Consider the following 25,826-nt stretch of genomic DNA (forward strand, 5'->3'; position numbering starts at 1 on the left):
ATTAACGTTGCCAAATGTATTACAGCAGATGCACATTTCGTTAATAGACCTCTTCAGTGAGACTTGAGGCAAAACTATTTGCTAGTTAGAACCCTAATACAAACAATGAATAGCTCATAAACCATAAAGGAATTAAAAGCCGGTAGAAAACATCCCTGAATCACCAAAAATTCATAAAGGATGCTTACATTTTCAGTATATTAGCATGAATTTGTTAACCCACACATCATTACATATTGAATGTATCACTTGTAATAAGAGTATTTCCAAAAGACCAAGCTTTAACCTTAAAATTAATTTTACTTGTTATCGGTTGTTATCATAACATGCTCGTCCTTAACGAGGTCCCGATTTTTATTCTCAATTTGAGAAACAAAAATTCTTTACTGAATGATTTTGAATTGATTTAATGCTTGGTTTTCGTAAACGTCAGGAGTTTTGTTTATTTCGGTGTTCTGTTATCGTTGAGAGAATATTGTGTTTTCGTTGATATTTGATTTTTAGTGTTTTTTACAAGTTTAACAAACCAGTCATAGGATTTTTTTAAATCATATTGTGTTACACACTTTAACTCGTGGGTAACGTTTACTTTACAAAAGCAAAAAATATTAATTACACAGTACTTGAAATCAACAACGAAACCAAAAAAATATAAATACAGAGACAACAAGTGTTCTTCGGTCAAGAATTCGACTACCTTCTAGTGTTTCATTTTACATAAAATAATTCATTTGTTTTCAATCTCCAAAATTCATTTTTCCATCAAAATATCATTTTACACTAATAATCGAAACTACATCTGAAAGGATTTCACTTTTCTGAATTTATGTCAAAACTGTCTTTTGACGAATTCATAGCTTTGAGTTGATTTTTCATTTTAAACACCATATATCCCAATATTCCACCAGCTGCTCCCAATGCAAACAGTAAAATAGAACAGAATGTTGCAAACAAAACCACCGGCTCTGACTTAAAGCAGTTATGTCCTGGGATCTTCTTGTGTACATTGGGCGTTTGGCCCTGTTTTACAGAATTACCTATAAATATGAAAAAGCTATTAACATCTAATGATAATTATGATCAGACCTATAAAAGGAATATTTTTATGGAACAACAAACTAGTCTTGTGTCTTAAACTAGCTATATCTCTTTTTTAACTAGTTTTTTTAAGCAACAATTTGAGTCATTGTCTAAGAAATGTATATTCAGTAATACTACTTAGTTTTTATGTAATGAGACGTTTCAAGTTAAATATATATAGTGGCCATGGTAAACCCCTACAATCTGTTTCAAACAACTATAATTGGCAAATATCCACAATATCATTAAATATCCTTAGAATGACTGTTTAATTCCAAATGAACAAACCATACTACCGATTAATCAAAGTTAAAGAAAAACGAGGTCCCGAAAAAAATAAACAATATAATTGATAACGAAATGTTTCTGAATGAATTGCATAAAGTCCTCTTTCCAACACATCTCACAAAAAAATCTAAAATTACCATTTTGCGAAGTAATCATTGTTGATGCTGTCATCCTATTTGTTGTTGTTTGCGTACTCTTTCTGTTCTTTGTAGTCGTCGGTGTAGTTTTTGTTTGTGTGGTCATGGTTGGCTTGGCCGTAGTTACAGTAGAAGTTGCTTTTTTGATCGCTGCTTTTGCGGTTGTGGTCGGTAATATCGTCGTTGGCGTAGTTGTTTGTCTGGTTGTGGTCGTCGTGGGTGTCGTTGGAGTGGTTGCTGTCGTCGTTGGAGTGGTTGTTGTCGTCGTTGGAGTGGTTGTTGTCGTCGTTGGTATGGTTGTGGTCGTTGTTGGAGTGGTTGTTGTCATTGTTGTCGTCGTTGGAGTGGTTGTTGTTGTCGTTGGCGTCGTTGTCATAGGGGTTGTTGTGGGTATATCTGTAAGTAAGCATACAAAATGAAGCTGGTTTTTTTCCATTATTTTTAATTGTTTAATGCAACTGTATATATTAACGATGTTTTCTTCAAACGGGAATTTTGAGACCTACAGAATAAATTCCAGACAGAAACTTCATCAGTGAGTTTTTTGTGTCAATGTTTTTTTCTTTTGGTATTTAATGAGTTTTATAGTGGTGTCAGATCTTTGCTCTATAATTAATTCATCACAGCTTTTATTTTAGACTCTGGACGCCTAATACGGTATATCGATGCAGACCGAAGGTTGACCCGGATGTTTTTTTTTAACTATATCAAGCCAATTAGGAACTGACAGACTAATAAATTTGACAAAGCACTGAACAATCACGCTGTGAATTAATAATGCTTTAAACACAATGCATATGTATGTTGTAGTTCAGTAATTTTGACAAACACGTACGGAAAAGCTGTATCTAATCTTAAAATAACGATTACTGATTTTCATAACGGTTACTGAAAGAAATTCTTTTACGAAACTGTAAATCAGAATTTTTCAATTATCAACATAAACGCAAAAAATCTTTCAGCTTTATAGCGTTCGGTTAGTAATTATGTCGGCGTCACACATTGGCGTATGGACCGGCGTGCACCAGACGTACAGAGAAAATTGACAAAGTCCGAATACGTCAGATGCACTCCAGAGGAACGCTAAGCAATCGTTAAACGTGCGTGGCATAAGTTTGAAGTACTTCGACATGCAAAGATATACGCTTGGTGTACGCTATAACTAAAAAAAAATGTTATGCAGCATAAAAATTTCATCCAGCTCAAGCGTTTGCAAACCGTATACCTGTACGCTACACGCACGTATTACATACGCTACAAGCGCGTTGAAAACGCTACAGATGAGTTAGAAACACGCTTAGGGCAAAAATATGCGGGTATGTTCGTAACAAAAACCCCATAATTGAACGTCACAGACACGCCAAAAGCACGGATTATTGTCCCAGATACGACCGGGGCTCGTCTCAAACACGTCAAAGAAACTTTTTTTCTTTGGTAGCTTGCATTCTATATACGTTAGACAAACGCCAGACATACGCCAACATACGTTACTTGAACGCCCGATAAACGCTAAGGTACGCTTCTCGTACGTCCAAGACACGCTTAAAACTCGTTGTGCACACGATTCAGATATGATTGACAGGTTGAATGCATCCAAAATCACTAGCGTTTAAGCGGACGGTACCTGATTTTTTACAACGACCTCGAACTTTAGAGCTATACGCTAATGTGTGACGCCGGGATTAGCAGTTAATGAAAAAATAACACACAAAATATATACTCATAAATCGTAACATTTATTTTCTGCGTGTGTGCAATCATATGTTGATACTTACTGACGCAATCATGTGTGTGTCTGAAATTTCGCAGTGACTGACGAGTATCTGAAATCTTGCAGTGACATGTATAATATGAACTGTCGTCAGTCTCAGTCAAACGTCATAATGAGTATGGTGAAACATAAAGTTAAATGGATGAAATAAATGAACTGACAATGATAAATAAAACATTTTAACTAAGGACAACGGTGACAATAGAATTTTTCATTCTGTTCGAAAATTTTGTCGAAATTAAAAATGCTTCTTTTCGGCAAGGTCGACGTTAGAAATTCTATTTATTTTTTTTATATGGCTCATCAAATATTTAAACTTGTATGGCGTTCACAACGTTTGACTTGGGATAATTATGATGGAACTAAAACCAAATCAAAGACTTCAAAACCGGAGCTATTTATTTTGATTAGACCTTAAAACAAGCTATTGCAGTTGACAATTATATATAGTATTTTGTCTTCATTTTTATCCATTTTATTTTATACTTATTACCTTTAATGCATAATTGTCCAATCAATTTCATCTTCTTCGGACAAACACATTGTACGTTTTGTGACGACCCAATTCTTGAACACGTTTGATTTCCTTTGCATGGATTTGGACTACATGGATCTGGTGAATCTGATCAAGAGCAAAATTTCATTACAAAAGGATCATATGATATTGCATAGTCTGTTCGCAATCAAAATCATGGAACTCTATGACTGACTACCGTTACTTATCATTTTGAACGAATATAGCTATAATCATAAATGCTATTGATTGCTTAATGTCCAGTTGGAAATAGTTTATGCATGTTCAAGACAATGAAAAATATTATTGAGTACATATGGATTTTTTCTATGTTATATATTTCCTATAGATCCTTATCAAAGAATGCATTTATAGGAAATGTCTGTAACTATATATGTAACTCTATAATGGGGTATGTATTGCATACAATAATGCCAAAGTACAGAAAGATCTTGTACAATGCAAGTAATCGTAGTACTCGACAACATTACAATATGGAAATTAAAAAGATAAAACATTTGAGTATTGCTTCAAACTGTATAAACTGGCAATATGTTCAATAAAAAAAATCATGTTTATAGATTTAGGAAGATGAGATATAAGTGCCAATTATACAACTCTCCACCCAAGTAACAATTTGTAAAAGTAAACCATCCCATAGGTTAATAACATAGAAAGACACACTATAAAATATCAATTGAAATAGCTTAACTCAATTAAAAGACATATTGACACAAGTGAACACACGCTGAACGAACAAATTTGAATTATGGCACAATGTAAATTAAGTCAATGTCTGACACGTCTTAAAAACAACTTTGCCATTTCCTAGTGATACTTACCCCAGGCTATCAGTGTTATGCACCTCGTGTCACTTGTATGTCTAAAGTTAAAAATATATATTACTGCACAGTCAGCTATAAAAGGCCAAGACATAAAAAATGTGAAACAATGCTATCGTAAAAAAATAATATCCTGATTTAAGTTAATCAATAGAAGGAAAACAAATACGACAGACATCAAACAACAACAGATTACAGCGGCGGCTATTTACCCAAAAAAATATAACACAAAAAATTGATCGTTCGTGAGTTAATATATATACTGGAATGATCAGTGGATCCTAAAATACCATTTTCACTGTATATGCCACGCATTTCTGATGTAGAATGGTAAATAAACAGACGAAAAAATTATGATATTTGAAGAAAATGAAGAAAAATAGTTCACATGTCAATGTTAAGTAATAAATAATACAAGTTAGACAAAATAAGAGATGGGAACGGGTTTTTATCGCGACGAGAGCCATCCATACGTGAAATATATACCGAAATAGGTGAATATTTAGGACGTTTTACGAACAAATCGTGCAGGTGATTACAAACTAGCAGGAAAGATGTAGTTGAAGAAAAATATTCATTTCAACACAATTATTAATTTTGTATAACGTAAAATAGCTTTTGTTATTTGGTTTGTCCATATTGTATTGAATTCCACTATAATGCTATCTTTATGCGAGTCATGTTTACTGTTGAATAATGATACTTTACTTTCATTTTCACTGTAGAGTGATTCATTAGTATTGTATAAGCGGTGCATTTTCACTGTATGAGTTTTATCAATTTTTATGCAATAAATTCCTAATTCAGCCGACTTACTCAAACAATGGTTAAATTAAGAAAAGGGTTTGATAGTACTGACTTTGAGATGGAAATTTTGATTGAACAATCCATTTAATTCAATAGAATTAATATTTATTTTATATAAAAGTCATGATATAACAACATGTGGATCATTTAAGAGTTGAAAGTGTAACTGTTTTAGATTAAAGAAATATATTTTAAAATGCATGCCAATTTGATAAAATTCATGTTTCTGCACATGCTGCAGTAGTCATTATACGCATGTGCAAACAAATTTTATCATTGGATTTCGAGTATGGGTCTATTTACAAAGCAGAAGAAGCAATGTCATAGATTTTTTTTATAATTCATCAGCATCTTTATTTAAAGTACAGTTATATTTATCCAATGCAATGACACTTCATCACTGAATACGTACATCTATCATGTCTATCAAAATAGAATGGGATAAAAGGGATAAAAAAACAACAATTCTTTTCTAACATTTTTTTATAAATCACTTCTTGACCAATTTCAACGAGGTTTTGACGTAAGATTTTTGATTTTGGGTCCGGTTTTAAATTGGCCCACAGGGTCCAAAATAAAACTTGATGTTCTTTGGTAGGCTGAATCTATACATGATTGTGTTTATTATTTTTTTGGTCCATTTAACAAGTTTGTGGGGTCCTAACTGTCAAGAAATAAATTCTTTTGAATTTCAACAACAATTGAATATTTAGGGTACTTTGGCATGCTGAATCTCACCGTGTTTTTAATTTTGGGATTTTGGTATTTTGGGCCAAGATATCAAAATGGTCCACATTGAGGTCCAAAGGGTCCGATATTCAACATTTTCTTTATTTCATCAAAAATGATGTCTTGCTTAAATGTTGTGTACATACTTGCCCCAAACTGTTCGGGGTTCGACCTCTGCGGTAGTATCAAGGGTGCTCTACAACACGTAAAAAGCTTGATACTATCTGAATTTGAATTGTGAAATGACGTTATATAGGTTTCTGACACAAGGTAAATGTGGTCGCAGATTTTATAAATCGTATGCGCAATACTGTGAAACTGAAGGCTTCGTCTTGAAACTTTTCAAAAATTTGAAATTCAAAAAAAAAAAATAAAAGCGATATGAACCCCTTTAAAAAATTAGAACCGACCATTACATTTTGTTTTCCGTCTAGGACCAATAACCATCAAACCCAATACCAGTCTTTCCTTTGTGGTAATGAACCTAGTAGTACAATTTTAGAGAGATCCATACACTTAAACTCAAGATATTGTCTGGAAATTAGAAAAAAAGGCCATTTCTTTTGCCCCTTATTTCTGCATGTTTGGGACAACTATCCCCGAACCTAACCCCAGTCTTCCCTTTATTTGTGATATTGTTCCTTGTAGCACAATGCTAGAAAGATCCAAAAACTTACACACAAGTAATTGTCCGGAAACTACAAAGTTAACAGGATTGTTTTTTGTCCCTTTTTTTGTTCCGTCATTCCTAAACTGTTAGTACCATAACCCCCAAAATGAATCCTAGCCTTCTACTTGTGGTATTGAACGCTGTATTACAATTTCAGAGCAATCGAAATTTTTATACACAAGAAATTATCCTGAAACTAAAAAGAATGCTTCTTTTATGCCCCTTTTAGTAAAAAGTTGGAACCATCATCCCCAAAATAATCCCAACCTTCATTTTAAGGTTTTGAACCTTCTTTTAAATTTATATAGATCCATTCATTTAAATTGTAGTTGCCTGGAAACCAAATGTGTCTTCGGACGACGCAGACGATGACGACATCATAGCAATATACGAACCGAAAAAAAAATTGCCCTCGTATAAAAACAACTCTTTGATGGCCAAGTCAACAAGCACCTAAACAACAAGCCCTATAAATTTAAGAAAGTATTTTTTTTACAAACATAATTTGAAACAACATGCACTTAGAAAACAACAAAAAGTATCAGTATGATTTGTGTAATCAGGAATTTGCAACTTTTAAAGACCTAGCGAATCACAAAGCAGGGAAACATGGCAATACAGTTCACACATGTCAATACTGTGGGAAAAGATACAAATGGCCAGCCAGTTTTTATAGACATAAACAAGTTATAAATAGATATAAATATTAAAGCAATCTAATAAGTTTTTCATTTGTTGCAAGTCTAATCATCACATTAATCTACAATAAAAATTCATCGCATCTTCGAAAATTCTTCATCAGAAATGACTGCCATACAGTGATAATTCATCGCATCTATAGTGAAAATGGATCGCCTTTAATAATTGATATTCTATATTATGTTGCTTTTATAACACATATTTGAACTTTAATACATTTATTTTACATTAAAAAGACACATCATAATGAAAATATGTTAAAATTTAGTTTCAAATCAATTATTTTGGTATTTTTAAAACGTAAACAAATAATGTTTTCCCATGATCCTTTATTCTACAATGAACATACTCGCATACAACAGTGAACATGAACTGACTGGATTCGCACTTTATATACACTGAATGATTATCACTATTTATTTTGATAAAATGGGGTTGGATCTTTGGACAGGCAAATATATTAATGAGTATACTGAAAGTAAAAAAGATGTCAAATAAATCATTAGCAGGTATTCTGTTCTTACGGTCTCATTATATGATTCATCACTTAAAAGACCATCTATGTACTATTGAAATTTTACCCTGTGCTGTCTTCAGCCATGCCACATACAATGTGATTCCCTTGGTCGTTGACTGTCGGTGTCCATGACAATTCCCAGAAAACGACTCCGGCTCTATTTGGAACGTTTGTCGGACCTTTCACAACCATTCCTGCTGGCCTGGTTAAACTTAATTTGGTCACACTACAAAAAGTGCAAAACGAAATAAATTAAATATGAAAACAAACATCCTAACTAAGATAGACTTAGACGACATTAACCGTACTCTCTAATACCAAAGACATATGGATTCCCTTCATTGAGTTAATCGTTGCATTTTGTGTGAATATTGCCATATTTTTTTTAAAGAAAGCGAGCGAGCGAAAAGATGCAACGGCAATGATTTAAAACAAAACAAAAAATACTTGTATGAATAGTAGGTGAAATGGTTAGTCTTATAAACGTTAATGAAAAAGGTAAAATAACAAACATACTTAACTCCGAGAAAAATTCAAAAACGGAAAGTCCGAAGTCAAATAGCAAACTCAAAAGCTCAAACACATCAACGGAATGGATAACAACTGTCATATTCCTGACATGGTACAGGCATTTTCTTTATTGAAAATGGTGGATTTTATCTGGTTTTATAGCTAGCTAAACCTCTCACTTCTTTGACTGTCGTATAAAATTCCATTAAATTATTATGACACAGCACATATCAAAACACACACACACACACAAACATGCTCAGCTACTGCAAATTCATCTTTCATATATTTTCTAGGCAAAAAATAAGAAAAACAGTTGACAGCTCTTTTCCTATATTTAGTAATAAGGAGATGTGGTATATTTGCCAATGAGATGACTATTCGCCTGTTGGTGAAGATAAAACAGATAAATAGATAGAATGTTGTGTGTTACAAAGTTTTGTATATACATACTGTTTTATATACTGTTTTATAATATACATATCAAAGGCCATCGTCTACCAAAAATTCATCCCAAAATATAGGTTCTATTTTAAAAAATAAATAATAAATTTTTGTCTTACGTTTCTTTTTTATTTGCCAAGTTTGCAGCATAAATCTTCTGTGTAAATGATTTCCCAGCAGATATGCTGATTTTTGTTCCCGCAGGAGGAGTGGGCGAGACAAATTCGGGTTTCCAATTACATGGGGAATTTTTCCCCACCAAATGAATGAGAAACTGAAATTGGAAATAATCTTACACATTTGCATGAAAAAGTACGATTCAATTACTCATAAAATAAATAGAAACGGTTGCGGAATACATGGTCAAAGTCATAAATAAAAAGTGAACTATTGTGTATGTGAAATTATCTAAAAAAAATGTTCAATTTATGGCAAACAATTCAGAAAATCTCACAAAAGAGCAAAAACGTTAGCTGTTAAAAATAGAAGACATGTTTTTTGTAAGTAAGTGAAGCTTTTTTTAACATCAGATAAATTAAGAACCCAGGACGCAAACTTTCGGAAGCCAATGTAAAAGAATTATATCTGTTTAACGTTCGCCCGAAAACTATAGACAATACAGTTTATTCAATTAATTGTTGCATTTTTTCTCTGTATTAAATGTGAGTGTTGATTCTCACAAAATTGCAGTTCTGTTTGTACATTGACTTTGTTCTTCATTAAACAACAAACTGTCAACTGTGTAAACATTAAAGTTTTAAAAGATACTTCCATAATTTTCTTATAAAAAGTAAAGTACTAACTGAAAAGGATTCCAAGAGTTTTGATGTAATATGAACTTCAAAATGATCAACTCCCATTATATAACTGTATCTATTGTAGACGTTCGATATTTTAGTTTTACCTGTAATGGGACAGTTGACATAGGTGTTGTCTCGTTGAATTGCTCATTACCAACGTGTATTGTTTTCGTAGGAAAGTCTTCAAACGTCAATGCTACTGCATACCAACCGTTATTTGTGTAGTTACTTCCAGTAGAAGTGTTGAACTTTAACGTGCATGTATCCTGAATATGAAAGTACAAATTTGCATAAACACAAAGGACTAAAGCAAAGAACACACCTAGATTACAATCTAACTACTATCATTATCACTTTGGCATGGCATGACACGGGTTATGTTCTTCTCATATATTTTATGATAGTATGATACTAAACCCATAACGGGAGGGATTGTGCCTGATATTCATATGATGAAGACACAATCTTTCAATCAGTTTAATTGAGGTCTGGAGCTGGCATGTCAGTTAACTGCTACTAGTCTGTTGTTATTTATGTATTATTGTAATTTTATTTATTTTCTTTTGTTACATCTTCTGACATCAGACTCGGACTTCTCTTAAAATGAATTTTAAGGTGCGTATTGTTATATGCGTTTACTTTTCTACATTGGCTAGAGGTATAGGAGGAGGGTTGAGATCCCATAAACATCTTTAACCCCGCCGCAATTTTTCGCCTGTCCCAAGTCAGGAGCCTCTGGCCTTTGTTAATCTTGTATGATTTTTAATTTTAGTTTCTTGTGTATAATTTTGAGTTTAGTATGACGTCCATTATCACTGTACTAGTATATATATTTTTAAGGGGCCAGCTGAAGGACGCCTCCGGGTGCGGGAGTTTCTCGTTACATTGAATACCCATTGGTGGCCTTCGGCTGTCGTCTGCTCTATGGTTGGGTTGTTGTCGCTTTGACACATTCCTTTCCTTTCTCAATTTTATATAAAAAATAAGGATTTGAAGATCTTTCGTCACCCAAAAATTCTCTAAGGTATAGTTTCCAAATGACAAACTTCATGTTTACAAAACATGATTCTGGGTTCAAAACTTTGTAAATACTTTTTGGAATTTATTAAGGATAACACGTACCCATTGAAAATATCCAATATTAAACTTCAGTGTGCATTCAAATTTGTAGAAATGAAAAAAAAACCTGCAAGGCTTTCTCTACCCCCTAGTTCATGTTCATTTAAAAATATATATAAATGGCATGTTGCAATTGTTTTGAATATGAAGCAGATCAAAGGATTAAGTGGTTGTTATTAATTATACCGAACCTCGTCTAGACTAGCAGACGGCATGGCATGACACACACTATCACATTCTTTACCAACGGCCCATCTACATTTAACCAGATCACCATCGGGATCATACATTGGTAGTTTTAGCTCGTGGTAACAAGAAAATTGTAATCTATAAGGAGAGTACAGACATCGATTAAGTACGATATTCATTTTTAAATTATTTTTTGTTGTTTATACATTTTGTTATTGTAACTTACTCTAATAAAATAGACCATACATTTTATAATCATTTTATTTCATGTACTTTGGACTTGAAGATTCTTTGTACCCTAGTATGCGAAATATTTCAAAATCAAAACAAATCAATTTGTTTATTTGCTGCAAGACCAGTGATCCGTGTGTCTGTATTTGTAAATTTCAATTAAATTTTCAGCTTCTTGTCGCATATGATGTTACGTTTTAAATTTTACTATTCGTGTAATGAAAAATGAAAATGACGCTTTATAGAAGCGCTTTTCTATGTTTACTTGTACCAAGAACACTCTCAAAATAAAAAAAAACAAGAATGTATATGTACTTTGTCCTTGAAATAGCCAAATTCATCTAAGAACAACTATGAGTTTTACTCATTGTTGAAGGCCGACCGGGCGAAATCCTTTAACTCGGGTTAGTTACTTACATCAACGTCAATAGGTCACTGGTTGATCGTTAGGAATCGTACCACATCTACTTTTTTTTTAAATTCGTTACTACATTGTGCAGGTTTGTTTTAATTCTGTTGCAGTTTTAGAACATATGGTCGAATTGAAAAGATGCATTTGTGCGTACTAAAAATCACACCACATTTTCTACTCGTAAAAAGTAAGGTTATCTTGATCAGAGTTATTTTAGTTTTTTAAGTTCCTTGTATGATTTTGTTCAGAGGAGCCTGATGTTATTTGTTTGATATGACCATTGGTACTGTCGTATTCTTGCCATTCTTGTTATCTTTTTACATGTATTATTTTATTTGCACGTGCCTGTACATTCCTATTCTCTATTTTACGGAAACCGGTTAGTGTCACGATGGAGTTTTTATCTTTAAGTTGTTATAACGACTTAGCTAATCTAACGCGTTATAACAAGTTAGCTAAGTTGTTTAAACGAGTTAGCTTAGACCCTGTTCACACTAGCATTTTTTTTTATCGATCTAACTTGAATCGATCTAAATAAAACCAGTTAGCGTTCACATTATCTTTAATCATATCGATCTCTATCGGTCTAATATGAACCACTGCGTTCACACTACAATTAAAAACGCAATCGATCTAACCTTTTTGCCCGTAAAACTGTAAACACTGTGTATAAATAGAACTGATTTATCAAATTCATGTGCTGATACACTGATACACACACTTGGGGGGGGGGGATGGATATAGTTATTGTTTCTCTTGAATCACAATTTAAAATTTTGATACTGGTGTTATTGTAGTTTTCTTTAATTTTGAAAAAAATAACTGTAGCAACGAAGTTACAACACGACGCCGGAAATACTGCGGTTCCTTCAAAGAAAAAAAAATCAACATAAGAAAAGAAGACACAGATTTCGCAAATCTATGCTATGACGAAGACAACATGTTTACAGTTTGTTTTAAAGGTCTTTTAACAGAGAAATATGGGTTAAACAACGAACCTCTGAGATAGTTTTGCCGCTATACATGCGCAAACGTTATTTTCGATTCAATCGTACTAGTTTAAACCGATCTCTGCGTTCACATCTAAAGTAAGATCGGTTTACTTTAGATCGATTCAAACTAAACTACCTCTTTTGGTGTTTTAGTTTAGACCGATTGAAGATCGATTCAATGCGTTCACATTAGCTCTTACACCGATCTAAAGTGAACCGATCTAGTTTAAATCGATAAAAATGTCCTAGTGTGAACGGGGTCTAAGTCGTTTCAACAAGTTAGCTAAGTCGTTTAAATGAGTTATAGAAGTCGTTTAAACGAATCTGATAAGTTGCTTAACAGAGATAGCTAAAATGTTGAAACGAGCTAGCTAAGTCGTTATAAGGAGTTAGCTAAGTTTTTTATAACGAGTTAGATTAGACAAGTCGTTATAAAAAGTTATATAAATCGTTTTTACAAGTTAGCTTAGTCGTTTTAACGACTTAAAAATAAAACTTCAACCTGACACTAACCGGCTTACGTTCTACTTTGATACGTACGTATATAGTGGTTTACTTGCAGTTATCGGACTGGAATTTGTAGAGTTTATATCATCTCTAACTCTTAGATCTATTGTTGTCTGAAGGTTCCATCCATTTGGATTACCAAAATCTAAGTTCATCCACATCGCTCCAGTATAACTGAAAACAAATGATTGCAAGTAAACTCTTTTCTGTAATCACCGCCTTGAATTATGGTACAAAATAATTTTACTCTTATTATTGTCAGTTTGTTGCGTTTAAATGCTCTTGAAGTGAATATTTCATTTTGTTTACTTAAATTATGTCATTAAAAAATCATCCATAAATGACAAAGAATTGGTCAATATGAAATTGCCATCATATAAATAAAATTGTTACTAAATATCCCGAATGAGGCTTATCAACATGACGTGTGTCACATGTGAAGCATGTTTTTTCTATGTTGTTTTAGACTGTTGTTTGTTTTTTGTAGGTTTCAGTTTTTGTCAAGGATTTGTCAGTTTCAGTTACACAACTTTCCCGTGTTATAGGGGGACGGAGGGTGGGGTTTGTGTGCTCCCACACGTTTAATCCGTCTAATAATGTCTTTACATACCTATATTATTAAAGATTTCCATTATAAGTGTATGATACACACGTCACCCTTTTATCTCATTTGTGAACGAATATAATCATATAACCGTACACAAAGTGTGAACAAATATAATCATATAACCGTACAAAGTGTGAACGAATATAATCATATAACCGTACAAAGTGTGAACAAATATAATCATAAAACCGTACAAAGTTTGAACGAATATAATCATATAACCGTACAAAGTGTGAACAAATATAATCATATAACCGTACAAAGTGTGAACAAATATAATCATATAACCGTACAAAGTGTGAACAAATATAATCATATAACCGTACAAAGTATGAACAAATGGAAACTTTCGACGAGTTTTTAAAGAATAAATTAACTCTCCAATGTCATACCAAAACAAAACAAAGCTTATTTCAAAAGATATAACCAAGTCAATAAAGTTTAATGAAAACAGCTACAGGCGCTTTTTAGCTATTTTTTGAAAACTGGGAAAATTACCCCTTTTTATGAATAAAAAACATAAAAGAAGATATTTTTAAAAAGTAAGTAAAAATATATTATAAACAATTATTCATCAAAGTTTCATGAAAATTACTTAAAGAATTGTTTAGTTATATCTTGAATTTCCATAAGCGGATCCAGGGGGAGGGGCCCTGGCAGGCCCGAACCCCCCCCTTTTCGTGGGAAAAATTCGGTTGATTATATAGGGAATCACTGAAGCATGACCGAAGCGAAATTTTAGGTCAGTCAGTGGGGCTCCCTTATGAAAAGTTCTGGATCCGTGACTGCTTTCCCATTGTACATTCCTTGAGAAATCATGCCAGTATTTGCATAAACACGTAGTACTAAACGTGGCCAGGACGTTATAGAATTTTATTAACCAACTAAGTACATTATTGCCAAAAAGGACTGGTTATTAAAAATAACATATTTTCTGTAATGGTCCTGGTTTTTTTTCTGTAATGGCCCTGTTTTTTTCTGTAATGGTCCTGTTTTTTTTGTAATGACCCTATATTAATGCCCGGTTTGTCTGTATAAAGCACAGTTCGGGTTTTTAATAAAGTTAATAAAATTAAGTTGTAAAGAGTATAATACTTTTTTGTATTTTATTTAATTTAGTAACCAGCAACCAACATTAAAGAACCATATATAGGGATCACTGTTCCTCCTGTTTTTCAACACATAACTTCTGTTAACTTAATATCTTGGATATTTGGTATATTAACACATATACTTTATTCAGTTGGTTAATAAATGTATTAATAAATGGGTGTTTTTATAATGGCTCTGTTATATGTCCTCGGTCAGTAATAATGGCCTCGGATGTCTGTAATGGCCCCCGGTGTTACCTCAGGCCATTACAGACTTCCTCGACCATTATAATAGACCTTGGACATATAACAGGGTCATTATAAAAACACCTATTCATTAATACTATAGTAGTGAGGTCGTACTGAGGACGACAAGCGCGTTATAGCAGGTATTATTGTTTTCCTCATCGTAGTTTGTTCGTATCAATATCATAGCAGAAGCATAATAAAGACGTAGTGAAATCAGGATAGTCTCAATGAAATTGTAGTTAGGTCGCAGCAAAATATTTTCAATTGGCTTTCCCGAATGAACCAGGTTTCCAAAAAGAGGCTTCTATGCCCATTCCGATCTTACTTCGTCCTTACTACGATCTTCCTACGCTTCTTCTACGACTAGTTTTGGCCAAGAATGGATCGTCGTCTTAGTGTGATAAAGTATAAGACAAGTTAGAAATTTCACAAAAAAATAATTGACAAAATGTGTCCATATACAAATAGATATATATTCATCTTTATTGCAGATTATCGTCCTCACGTCGTCTTTTTTTATTTAATAATTCAAAAATTTCGTCAAATTGAATAAAATCATATTACAAGAAAGTCTACTGGCTTATGAACACAGTTTAACTCATCGTTTACAATCTCTAAAGTCAAGCATCTTTACAAAAACTTAGATATCAATAGATCGTTTGTCACCAACATTTCCCAGAATCCACTGCCTGCATAGCACTTTAGATAATCAATATCAAACATAAACTATCCTCTTTATATATATATATATATATATATATTTATCTAGTAATCGGAGTCAGTGCTCATGTAACCCTGCTGCCTTTGCATTTTTAACATGATTCGAGTCGCCTACAATTGTTTTTGAGCTTCCTCATTTAAGTGGATTCTTCCCCTTTGATTATAACTACTTCTTAATCTTGTTATATATCAACCGCCAGTTCTGAAATTTCAAACATAAAGTATATAACTAAATAATATAGAGGGAGGGTTGAGATCTCTCAAAATATGTTTAACCCCGTCGCTTGTTTGCGCCTGCCCCATGTCATGAGCCTCTGGCCATTGTCATTCTTGTATGATTTTTAATTTAGTTCATTTATAAGATGCTTTTATTTACAGTTTGATTTGTCAAAAAGTGGTACATTTGCAAACATAAGGCTCTCGCGTTACACAGCTTTTTGAGGAAAAAAAAGAAGAAAGGAATAGTACAGCAAACGGTCGTTCTTGTAGGTGTTTTAAGCTTAATTTTGTCATTAGACATGCCACTAAATTGACTGCTAACATGTCAACAAAACTAATGATCAATTGCTTGGTTTTTTTTTGTTTTTTTTTGAAGATTTGTACATTACAATATGAAGTGCTGAAATAAATAACTTGTTTCTTTTTTAGAATCAAATATTTAAGAATTTGAAAGCTATCAAAACCATAGGTATATACATGAGAACATTAGAATTAGAGTGTTGCAGTTTGCACTGAGTGGTTGACTTTGCCAGTTAAAATCCCGTTAAAACATGCATTTCATTGTTTCTAGATGAAACATAAACCAACGATCTTAATTTGTTTGTTAATCTTAAACTATGATATTTTCAAAAATGTTTGCTATTAAACATTAAGAAACATATAATTTTGATTTATCTAAAATCAGCAAGCATGCTTTTATCAGTGGCGTGGTCAGGCGTTTTATAATGTTTGCCTTTTTTATATAACATATTTGAAAAACCTTGAAGTCAGTAATGAGTAATACGGCAAAGAATACATTGGAGTAAAATATCCGAAGAATAAAAATTGGACTTTTTTTTTAAATTGTCAATTCTCCACTGTCTGACTTCAGTGGTACATGGTGTGTTCGATTTGAATGCGTCAACTTCCGGATTCAATTTTATCGGGGTTATACAGGGTGATTTCTGTTAGATGTGATCATATTCACTATCTTTGAAGGATTATGCATCCTGCTGGTGCTGTACACTATCAAAGATTTAATAACGACATAAATACTTAAAAGATTGCACACTCACTTCAATATTGCCAATAATTTATTTGCTTGTCAGACATAAAAGGTTTCTTCGTGTGACCCTCAGTAAAATAGATATTTTGATTGCAGCCCCCAGTGGTATAGTTTTGGTAATGATCCCCCTAATAAATAATGACGATTACCTAAAGCGAATAATGTTTAAAGAAAGCAACAATTAGATAAGAGAATTATCCACACTTTTGAGGATGTACATTTAGTAAGATAAAACCGCAATGCATAAAGTATAAAACCACTACTAGTAATTCATAGACCCAATGGTTTCTATGTTAAATTTTGCATATATACTTATGTTCTCTCCGACCGGGTCTGAGTTAGTGGTTCTTTACCATAAGGGTTTGTTCACATATAGATGTTTACATTCGTTGAAAATACGAGAATATGATATTTTTCATTTATTCACGCAAAGAACCTCCTACTTTTTGAAACGATGAAGGCATAACAGCACGAATTCAACACGAATTGTTACAAAACGTTCTGCTACCATTTATACTTCAGTCTGTTCGTCAAAAGAGGAATTTGTCGATTAAATACTTAAAAATTAAATTTTATGTTCCTTATATGTTTTAAATATAGATATACATACCTATTAAATCAAGTTTTGTTGTTCATTTTCATCGGTAATGTTTTTTTCAGTTCATAATAAGCGCGCTCAGAAACACACATCCGGAACATTAATACAGCACGTGCCTTTATAATCGTGGATGTGTTTGGAACACTTGACGTTCAGGGAAAACGATAGACTGGAACGCATCATGTTTGAGACCAGAACACTTTTACTATAACAACGAATTTATTCGCATTTGTATGTAGTTACATAAGTTAAAAAAAATATACTTGTTCCCAAAGAACTGAGATCGTTAAGAAAAAAATATACATTGATCGTCAAATTATGATATGAATCATCCTTATTCATCGCTTGTTTGACTCTATGAAATATTATTTCACTCCCCAAGTTTTCAAATTCAGGGAATTATTCTTGACTGTGTTTAAATTTGTAACGCGTCAGCGTGATCTAGACGTATTAGTTTCCTAACATTTGGCCAAACAGCAGGTTTCACAGTTGATACATGTTGACAGACTTCCGTTAATTTTATTTCAGTAATGACAAATAGTATTTAAGTTGATAATTCGTACTGTGTTATAGGTGGAAAATCTGCTTACCCTTCCAGAGACCTCTATATCTTTTGTTGCAATCGTGTTGCTAATATTTTAGTTTTCTATTGTTTTTTTTTATAATAATGTTTGGTGTTTTTTTTTATTGTTTTTCTTTTTATCTTTTTTTTTTAGTTTTGTTGGTTTCTCTTCGACTTTGCATTGGTTTTTTTTGGTGTGTTTCGCTTCATTGTTAAGGATAATAGTTTTGTTTATTAATTTACCAAAAAACGAATTGTCGTGAAGAGTCGGTCATCTGCGACAAACGCAAACCCAATCTTGATTCATCATCATGCAGTAATGTGCAAAAACTCTACACGATGTAAAAAAAAAAAAAACAAAAATAAACAAAAAACCAACGACGTTATTTTATTTTTCAAGTCCAAGTACCTTAATTCTGCGAAAATCAGAACGAAATAAAATTGAATGCGTAAGTCATCATTAAGCATAATCATTTGGAACGGTCTGAATGTGATTAAAAACATCAGAGCAAGTACAATGTTTCTGACCTTTTTAGTAGAGGCAGTGTATGTACATTTCATATCAACAAAGAAAATTTTAAAATATGTTTTACTGGGTATTAGTTCTTGTAGAGGATTGTTTTTTTTATCTTTCAATTTGAAAATAAGCCAAAAGATTCGCTCTTTCAGCTGATCACATTTCATCTGAATAACGTCTTTGGTTTTGATCGTTTGTCTCAATTCATATGTAAATAAGGGTGAGGGTAGCCTTTCTTATCAGTTATTCCAACCGCATTTAGGACATTTATTACTGCCTGTCCACGATTGTGTCGTTTAGTGGTTTCTTTCTTGAAATGTAAATTCATTGTTTGTGTTTTGGTATTTTGCTATAACATCAGATATCCGTTTTAAAATTATATCATTTATACTCTCGAATTCATTGACACATTTATACTTATTCTTTTATGTTTAGTCAAATTCAAATTGAATTGATTTATATCCTTATCTTATATAATTTTGATACACACCTAATAATAAAAGGTCCATTTCCAATGAATGTCTCTTGAAAACGATTTTCTCCTTGTTCCCATTTTTCAGCATCAGTACCTATTTCATTGGCACCAGTACAATAATAGAAAACAGTACCTACTGGTTTCTTTGGCACTTTACAACCTTGATCACATTTCCAGATTTTATCACCTATAAATGTTGTGTTAACAAACTGTCCGATTTTGCTATTTGAACATCCTGGTCCACTTCCAAAAGTCCATCCCATTTTGAATGTGAATTCAATCTACAATATTTATAGTACAACTTTATTATGATAATCAGCCTCTTCCCTATGCCATCTTTGGGCTGAAATAGTAAATGGTCTACGTTTAGATCATAAGTGTCATTCGAATAACCTTTTTATCGAACGAAATCATATGTTTTAAGGATTAATTTGGAAATCACAAAATGGAATTGACTACTAAACACTAGGTCAGGCGGTAACATTTCCTGGTTAAATATCGCTATAGACAGTGAATTTACAGTTCAAGTTTATAAGTCTAAAAGGCAACTAATAATGCAACTAGACAGGCATGTATTTAATTCGCCATCATTTAGCAAACGATGTATTAACTAATCCAACCACAGGGGTTTGTTACCATTTGCCGTGATTACTATCCATACGAACCCAGAAAAGCGATTTTTTTGTCGGGGCGTATGGATAGTAAACCCGGCAAATACTAATACAATCTTGAGATCCAACATCATAAGTAAGATTGTCATTCTTACATCAATATATGTTTGTACTTTAAGAGAAATATTGGCAAGTAATAAATTAAATATTGACATGTACATTAAAACATTGTATGACTTAACCACAGCAACAATGCTTACAAAGAGAAGACATTGCACAATGTGTAAACCAACTGGTTGTTTTATGATTTTATACAATAGAATAAACAATTTTGTTTTTCAATCAAAAGGGTTTCCCTCTACGACTTAATCTGATTTGAAATTTGAAATATAGACTAGTTCTTTTTATAGTGAAGTTATAGATTTGTTTAGATTTACAGTATGTAAAATCGCATGCCATAAATTTGTTTCTCATATATGTTTTTAGTTGGAGTGTTTTGTCTTACCGTATGGCCATGTATAGGTTTCCAGCTTATAGTTCCTCCTCTGAAATGTGAACATTCTCCATAAAAACTGAACACAAAAAGAAGTACACCTACTCCCACCGTATTCTGCATCGCAATTATAGTAAGAAATATATTATACTTCCTGTAATTTAATATTTATGCAGTTATCTACAAGAAACAGTGGTAGTGTTCCATAATTCCGTTTAAAAGACAAATACTTGTATTCGATTTTCATATACTGTAATCTTTAAAAGTCCTTTCTCCTGATTGGACTTTTGGTAATCTGTTAGTTAAAACGTGACATAATGAATATTAAAAAATTTGAAGATTTCTTCAATTTCACATTCAAATCTAAATTAATACATATTTGGTTGTTTATTCATATGTAAATATGTAGATAACATGAAAGACCATTGATATAATAGAATGTGAATTTTGGTTTATACAATAAGGATATGATGGTATTACCAAATACAATGCGTTTCAAAAAATCCAAGAAAACCAATGTGAATAATATTTCGGACTTCTTTTTCATAAAGTCTATGGTTGACATTGTTGAGCCTTTAAAGTAATACAAACTAGGTTAAAAGACCTAGAGTTGAAGGGCTATTTAGATAACCAATTTTAACTCTGAAATTTGAAGAAAAACAATGATAAGGAATATGTATTTTATTTGTGACTTTGTCATAATATGTTTCATTTTTCTATTAATTCGAGTCACTATTTAGAAAGTTTAGAAAGTAGTTTTAAAAAATAAAGCACACGCTTTAACCATAATTAAAAGTATTTTTCAACAAAAACAAAACACTTTAACAGAATATTGAAAAAATAATTTCTCAACAGCTAAAATACTCCATTCCTTTCTGTACATTGTATTTAAAATATGTAATTTTGTTTTTTATTCAATGGTTCGTTCAATACAAATGTCTAAATTCGTACGACACGTAAATAGTTGATTCAGCTTTTAATGACAATTAACACATTATCAGATTGGAAGGGACAGTCGGACAGAGATACGTTCGTCCATAGTAGTCTAGAAAAACTGTGGAAGATTTCTTTATCAGAAGAAATCGACTTTGCATGCTATAGTCGAGACAGAAATTCAAAACAAATGCAATTGAAAGAAAACCGTATTGTAGATTTTTTATTCAATTATACTTTCGTTATTGTTCTTTCTTTTTTTTTTTTTTTTTTAGAAAATTCGTATGCTGGTAGAAATGCTTCAAACTTAAAAAAGACAGATGGTTTAAAGATGATAGGAAAAAGACACTAATATAACTAATAAAACTAAACTAAAGATTTATAAAGTTAAACATGAAACAAACAAAAAACACCAACATACGTAAAACTCTTCAAAGTGTTCTTTTAAGGATACGCGTGTCTTGTTGTTGTCCATTCGTTTGATGTGTTTTATCAGTTGATTTTGCCATTTGATTAGAGACTTCCCGTCTTGAGTTCAATTTTTTTATGATTTTACTGTTTGCTTTACACATCACATCAGGTTGTAGTCCAAACGGGATTGATTGCTTGATTGTTAATTGCTTAGAGACTGATGGTGGCAAATATGTAATGCATGTTTAAGACGAGAACATATAAACCCTATGATAATATATAGGTTATGTTGTAGGGTTGGATACGGCGGAAAATTGATATTTTCACAAAGAAATAAGGGTCGGTTTGGTTACGTATGAAGATTTTTTGTACCAATTTTGATGAAAAAGTCAATAATGCAACTTTTTTTTTTTAAATATGATAAATATACAGCATAAAATGACTTTTTTTTACATTCATGAACATTTGTTAAAGTTTTGTTAATTCTAAACAAAAATAAATCACAAATTTATAGGATACTTATATAAAAGAGAAATTATAAATAATTTAACAAAAAAAACAGCTTGTGTTTATCTTTTGAAACAAAAAGGTTGTGCATTTCTGTCAGAAGGAAATATATGTCCAAAAATCCGAAATTTGAGAAAATATCCGAAATTTTGACCTCATTTACTCCTAAAGTAGCACATGAAGGTATATTTTTTTTATCAAATATTTGATTAAATCAGGTAAAAAAAATAGCATAATTGCAAATTTTCATCAACATTTCACTATGGGATCAAAACTGTATCGTATGCCCTTAAGACACCATGGTCAACACAAAGGATGACCCTTGCATAATGTTTCTTGTATACAGAAACGTGATTATATATGCATTTTGTTATTTCAAACTTTATATATTTCTTATATTTATAAAACGTTTGAAATAATACTTATATTCTATCCCTTTTTATATTAGTGAAATCTACGATGATGAGGTGTGTTTGAGATAAATTCATTGTGCTTGTAGATTTAAGCATTGGTAGACTTGCTTGTTTTGTTTGTATTTACGTTTGCCCAAGCATTGAGATTGACATTTGCAAACAATAAAAATTGGAGGTAAACCTTACCAACATGGTTTTGTACAATTGGATGTTCTTATCTTTCAGGATAACATCCAATGAAATTTAAGTATAAAGTAAATCTGCCTATTGTATATTGTTTGCAGATATCAATTTATTTTACAATGCTTGAGCAAACATCAATACAATCAAAGCAAGCAAACAAGCCAACAAAGTCTTTGAAGATATAAACATTAGAAAATAAACCCCAAAAGCAAGAAAGTTTTTTTCTTTCTTTTTCTTTTCCTCTTATTGTTATCGTACATTCATATTTTAGTAATTCTTTTTAGTTACATTGCAACATTGGCAATCTAAGGTAAGGCCCAGTGACTTTAATTCCAAACAAAAATTGTTGGCTCACTGTATGATCATGTATTGATTTCCAGCTAATAGTTCCTCCCCTGAAATGTGATTTTAATCGACGGTCTAAGATAAGGCCTAGTGACATCTTACCGTATGGCCATGAATAGGTTTCCAGCTAATAGTTCCTCCTCTGAAATGTGAACAGTTTCCAACCCGACTTAACATGATAAAGAGAACAATTATTCCAGTAGAATGAGACATTTTTTTCTCTCTGTGAAATCTGAGAGTGTCTTAAAATTGAAACTTTCTTCAATAGTAATTATATTGATATCGCCAATTTACGTCTTCAGAATTATTTGTCATTGGTTAATTCAATTTCAAAAAATAAAATTTTCGTTGGTTACTAGTTCGATCTCAAAAACTTTTCATTGGCTATACGACAGTTTATGTCGTGTTTGGAAGACTTTATTGGTTAACTCAATTTGAAATGTTATCAATACTTGTTTATTATGAACTTATATATAATTGAAAGTTTATCTGTTTTGTCTACATGTTAAGATAAACATGATATTAATAAAGATCATTTTTGGTTGACTTATATCAGAATGATCAGTCTAAGCATTCAACACGGAAGTACTTGACTCATTAGAACACTAAATATTATACAATGAATTTCCATATGCTTCATAAAATCCAATAAAATATCACGAATTTAAATGTGATAAGAAATATATTTGAATTGGATAGCATATACTTTGTTTTACTAAGAAGAAGATATTGACCAAATCCACCTTTATTAAAGATACCACTTAAATTTCATCTCCTCGGTGTATATTTATATTTACTTCATAGCAAATTGTATTACATCTTGTATAACATCTTCATTAGCTTTGATAAAAAGTTTCAATGTTTGAAATTCATATCGTATTCTAAGTCTTGGCGTGTTGCTATAGTTAATCTTCTGAATCACAGAACCACTCAAATTTATGAAACAGGAAATAAAAACGGGCTGATTAACATCATTGTAATTTTTAATTTAAACCTCATATTGAACATTTCAAGGTAACATACAAACACCACCAAAAACTACTGAATTTTTATTAAACTTTGTCAAATCTTATGTGAAATATCACTTTTCATAGATTTCTAGTGATTTAAACAAAATTATATACATAACAAGTGTGATATCAAGTGTGTTAAGAAATCTTCTTTATATGCGGATGACATCTATCGTGACCGCGGAAACTTTGGTTCAACTATCGCACGGACAAGTAACCCTGCTGGTCTGTGTCAACCCGATTTAATAAATGAGCTTTAAGTGTTTCAATAGGATTCAAAAACTTGTGTTTCACATGTTACGAAAAAAATCCAGAAACACGCGTCAGTTGTTAATCTAACTGTACATACGACATATCAATCCTTCACCGGAGTTTTAGTCAATGCAAGTATTTTGCATCATATATTTAGAAATGTTACTATCAAGTTTAAATAGTACATTTTACAGGCCGATATCTTGATTATCAGACAAAGAAATAGAACTCTTTATAAGAGAAGGTAAAAATTATATACTTGGATTGTGTACATCTGTTTACATCATAAACAACCACCATTAAACCATAGATTCTTTTAATCATTAAAATGGAAGCCATTGTTGGGATGACGCGCTGTCAACATAGCTCTTGAAACCCGATAGATTTAGTGGACATATAACTTCGTCACGATTCTCACGGGTGCCACATGTGGAGCAGATTCTGCTTACCCTTACGGAGCACATGAGATCACACCTTGTTATTTGTTGGGGTTCGTGTTGCTTATTTTTTAGTTTTTCTATGTTGTGTCATGTGTACTACTGTTTGTCTGTTTGTCTTTTTCATTTTAAGCCATGGCGTTGTCAGTTTATTTTCGATTTATGAATTTGACTGTTCCTCTTTTACATAACCATTATATCTACAAAAAGACAAATGTATTTACTGTACTAACTATTAAGCATCATTTAATATTCTATTATGCCTGTTATCAATTTATAACAATTGTCTGATCGGTTGTTAGGGGGAATTTTAGAAAGATTAATAAAAAATCTAATTAGGTATTTTGGGGAAGAGCAGACAAAATATTTTATGTTGAAGGTTAAAGACTTATTATCCGATATTTTTTCAAGTTTTGCATTTTAAAGATCCTTTACGACGTTTTTTCGTCATGTTCTGTTAGTAAAACATTCAAACACACATCCTCTATAAAGATTATTATTTCGTCTTTCTTTTTTTTCTCGGTGGAATTCATAAAAAAAATAACTACATGTTCTTGACTTGTCCAACCAAAATCGATTGTTTTGAGAAAAGTTGTCTTTCATTCAAAAGATTTCAATTCTATCGAAGTGCCAATTATATTTGAATTTACCATTTTCTACATAAGAAAATGCCTGTACCAAATCAGGAATCAGGAATATTTTCGTTTGATGTGTTTGAGCTTTTGATTTTGATATTTGGTTACTAATATAATATTCTGTTTTGGATATTCCTCGGAGTTCAGTATATCTTGTTATTTTACTTTTAAAGTAAAAACACGTATATTAGATGCACAAAACCTTAATTCAGGAACATACATTAAACTCTGAAAGCCCTAAGAAACAGATATACA

At 32.0% G+C, this 25,826-nt stretch overlaps 1 protein-coding gene across 2 annotated transcripts; it reads right to left on the minus strand.

Moving 5' to 3' along the window:
- Window positions 1-34: 34 nt before the first annotated feature.
- On the minus strand, window positions 35-23,499 carry LOC143068388 (integrin beta-like protein C). 2 transcript variants are annotated; one of them, XM_076242400.1, is made up of 11 exons: window positions 23,340-23,499; window positions 19,357-19,622; window positions 13,292-13,432; window positions 11,119-11,254; window positions 9,913-10,074; window positions 9,128-9,282; window positions 8,119-8,280; window positions 4,633-4,673; window positions 3,770-3,898; window positions 1,506-1,901; window positions 35-1,037 (listed from the first exon to the last, which is right to left on the minus strand). In XM_076242400.1, the coding sequence occupies exons 1-11, from the start codon at window positions 23,448-23,450 to the stop codon at window positions 811-813; spliced, it is 1,926 nt and encodes a 641-aa protein (XP_076098515.1). In that variant the 5' UTR covers window positions 23,451-23,499; the 3' UTR covers window positions 35-810. The 2 variants fall into 2 exon arrangements, with proteins under 2 accessions (XP_076098515.1, XP_076098514.1); XM_076242399.1 differs by lacking the exon at window positions 23,340-23,499 and adding an exon at window positions 20,458-20,669.
- Window positions 23,500-25,826: the final 2,327 nt, after the last annotated feature.

This window comes from Mytilus galloprovincialis, chromosome 3 (genome assembly GCF_965363235.1).
Source record: "Mytilus galloprovincialis chromosome 3, xbMytGall1.hap1.1, whole genome shotgun sequence".
NCBI lineage: Eukaryota > Metazoa > Mollusca > Bivalvia > Mytilida > Mytilidae > Mytilus > Mytilus galloprovincialis.

Bases quoted from the DNA above. Each gene is read 5' to 3' on its own strand.
- LOC143068388 (XM_076242400.1), bottom strand. From the start codon at position 23,450: ATGTCTCATTCTACTGGAATAATTGTTCTCTTTATCATGTTAAGTCGG. The intron at 13,433-19,356 runs GTGTGTATCAAA...ATTTGTTTTCAG, and splicing joins AATGGACCTTTTATTATTAG to TTATACTGGAGCGATGTGGA. The intron at 3,899-4,632 runs GTAAGTATCACT...GCTCTTGATCAG, and splicing joins CATAACACTGATAGCCTGGG to ATTCACCAGATCCATGTAGT.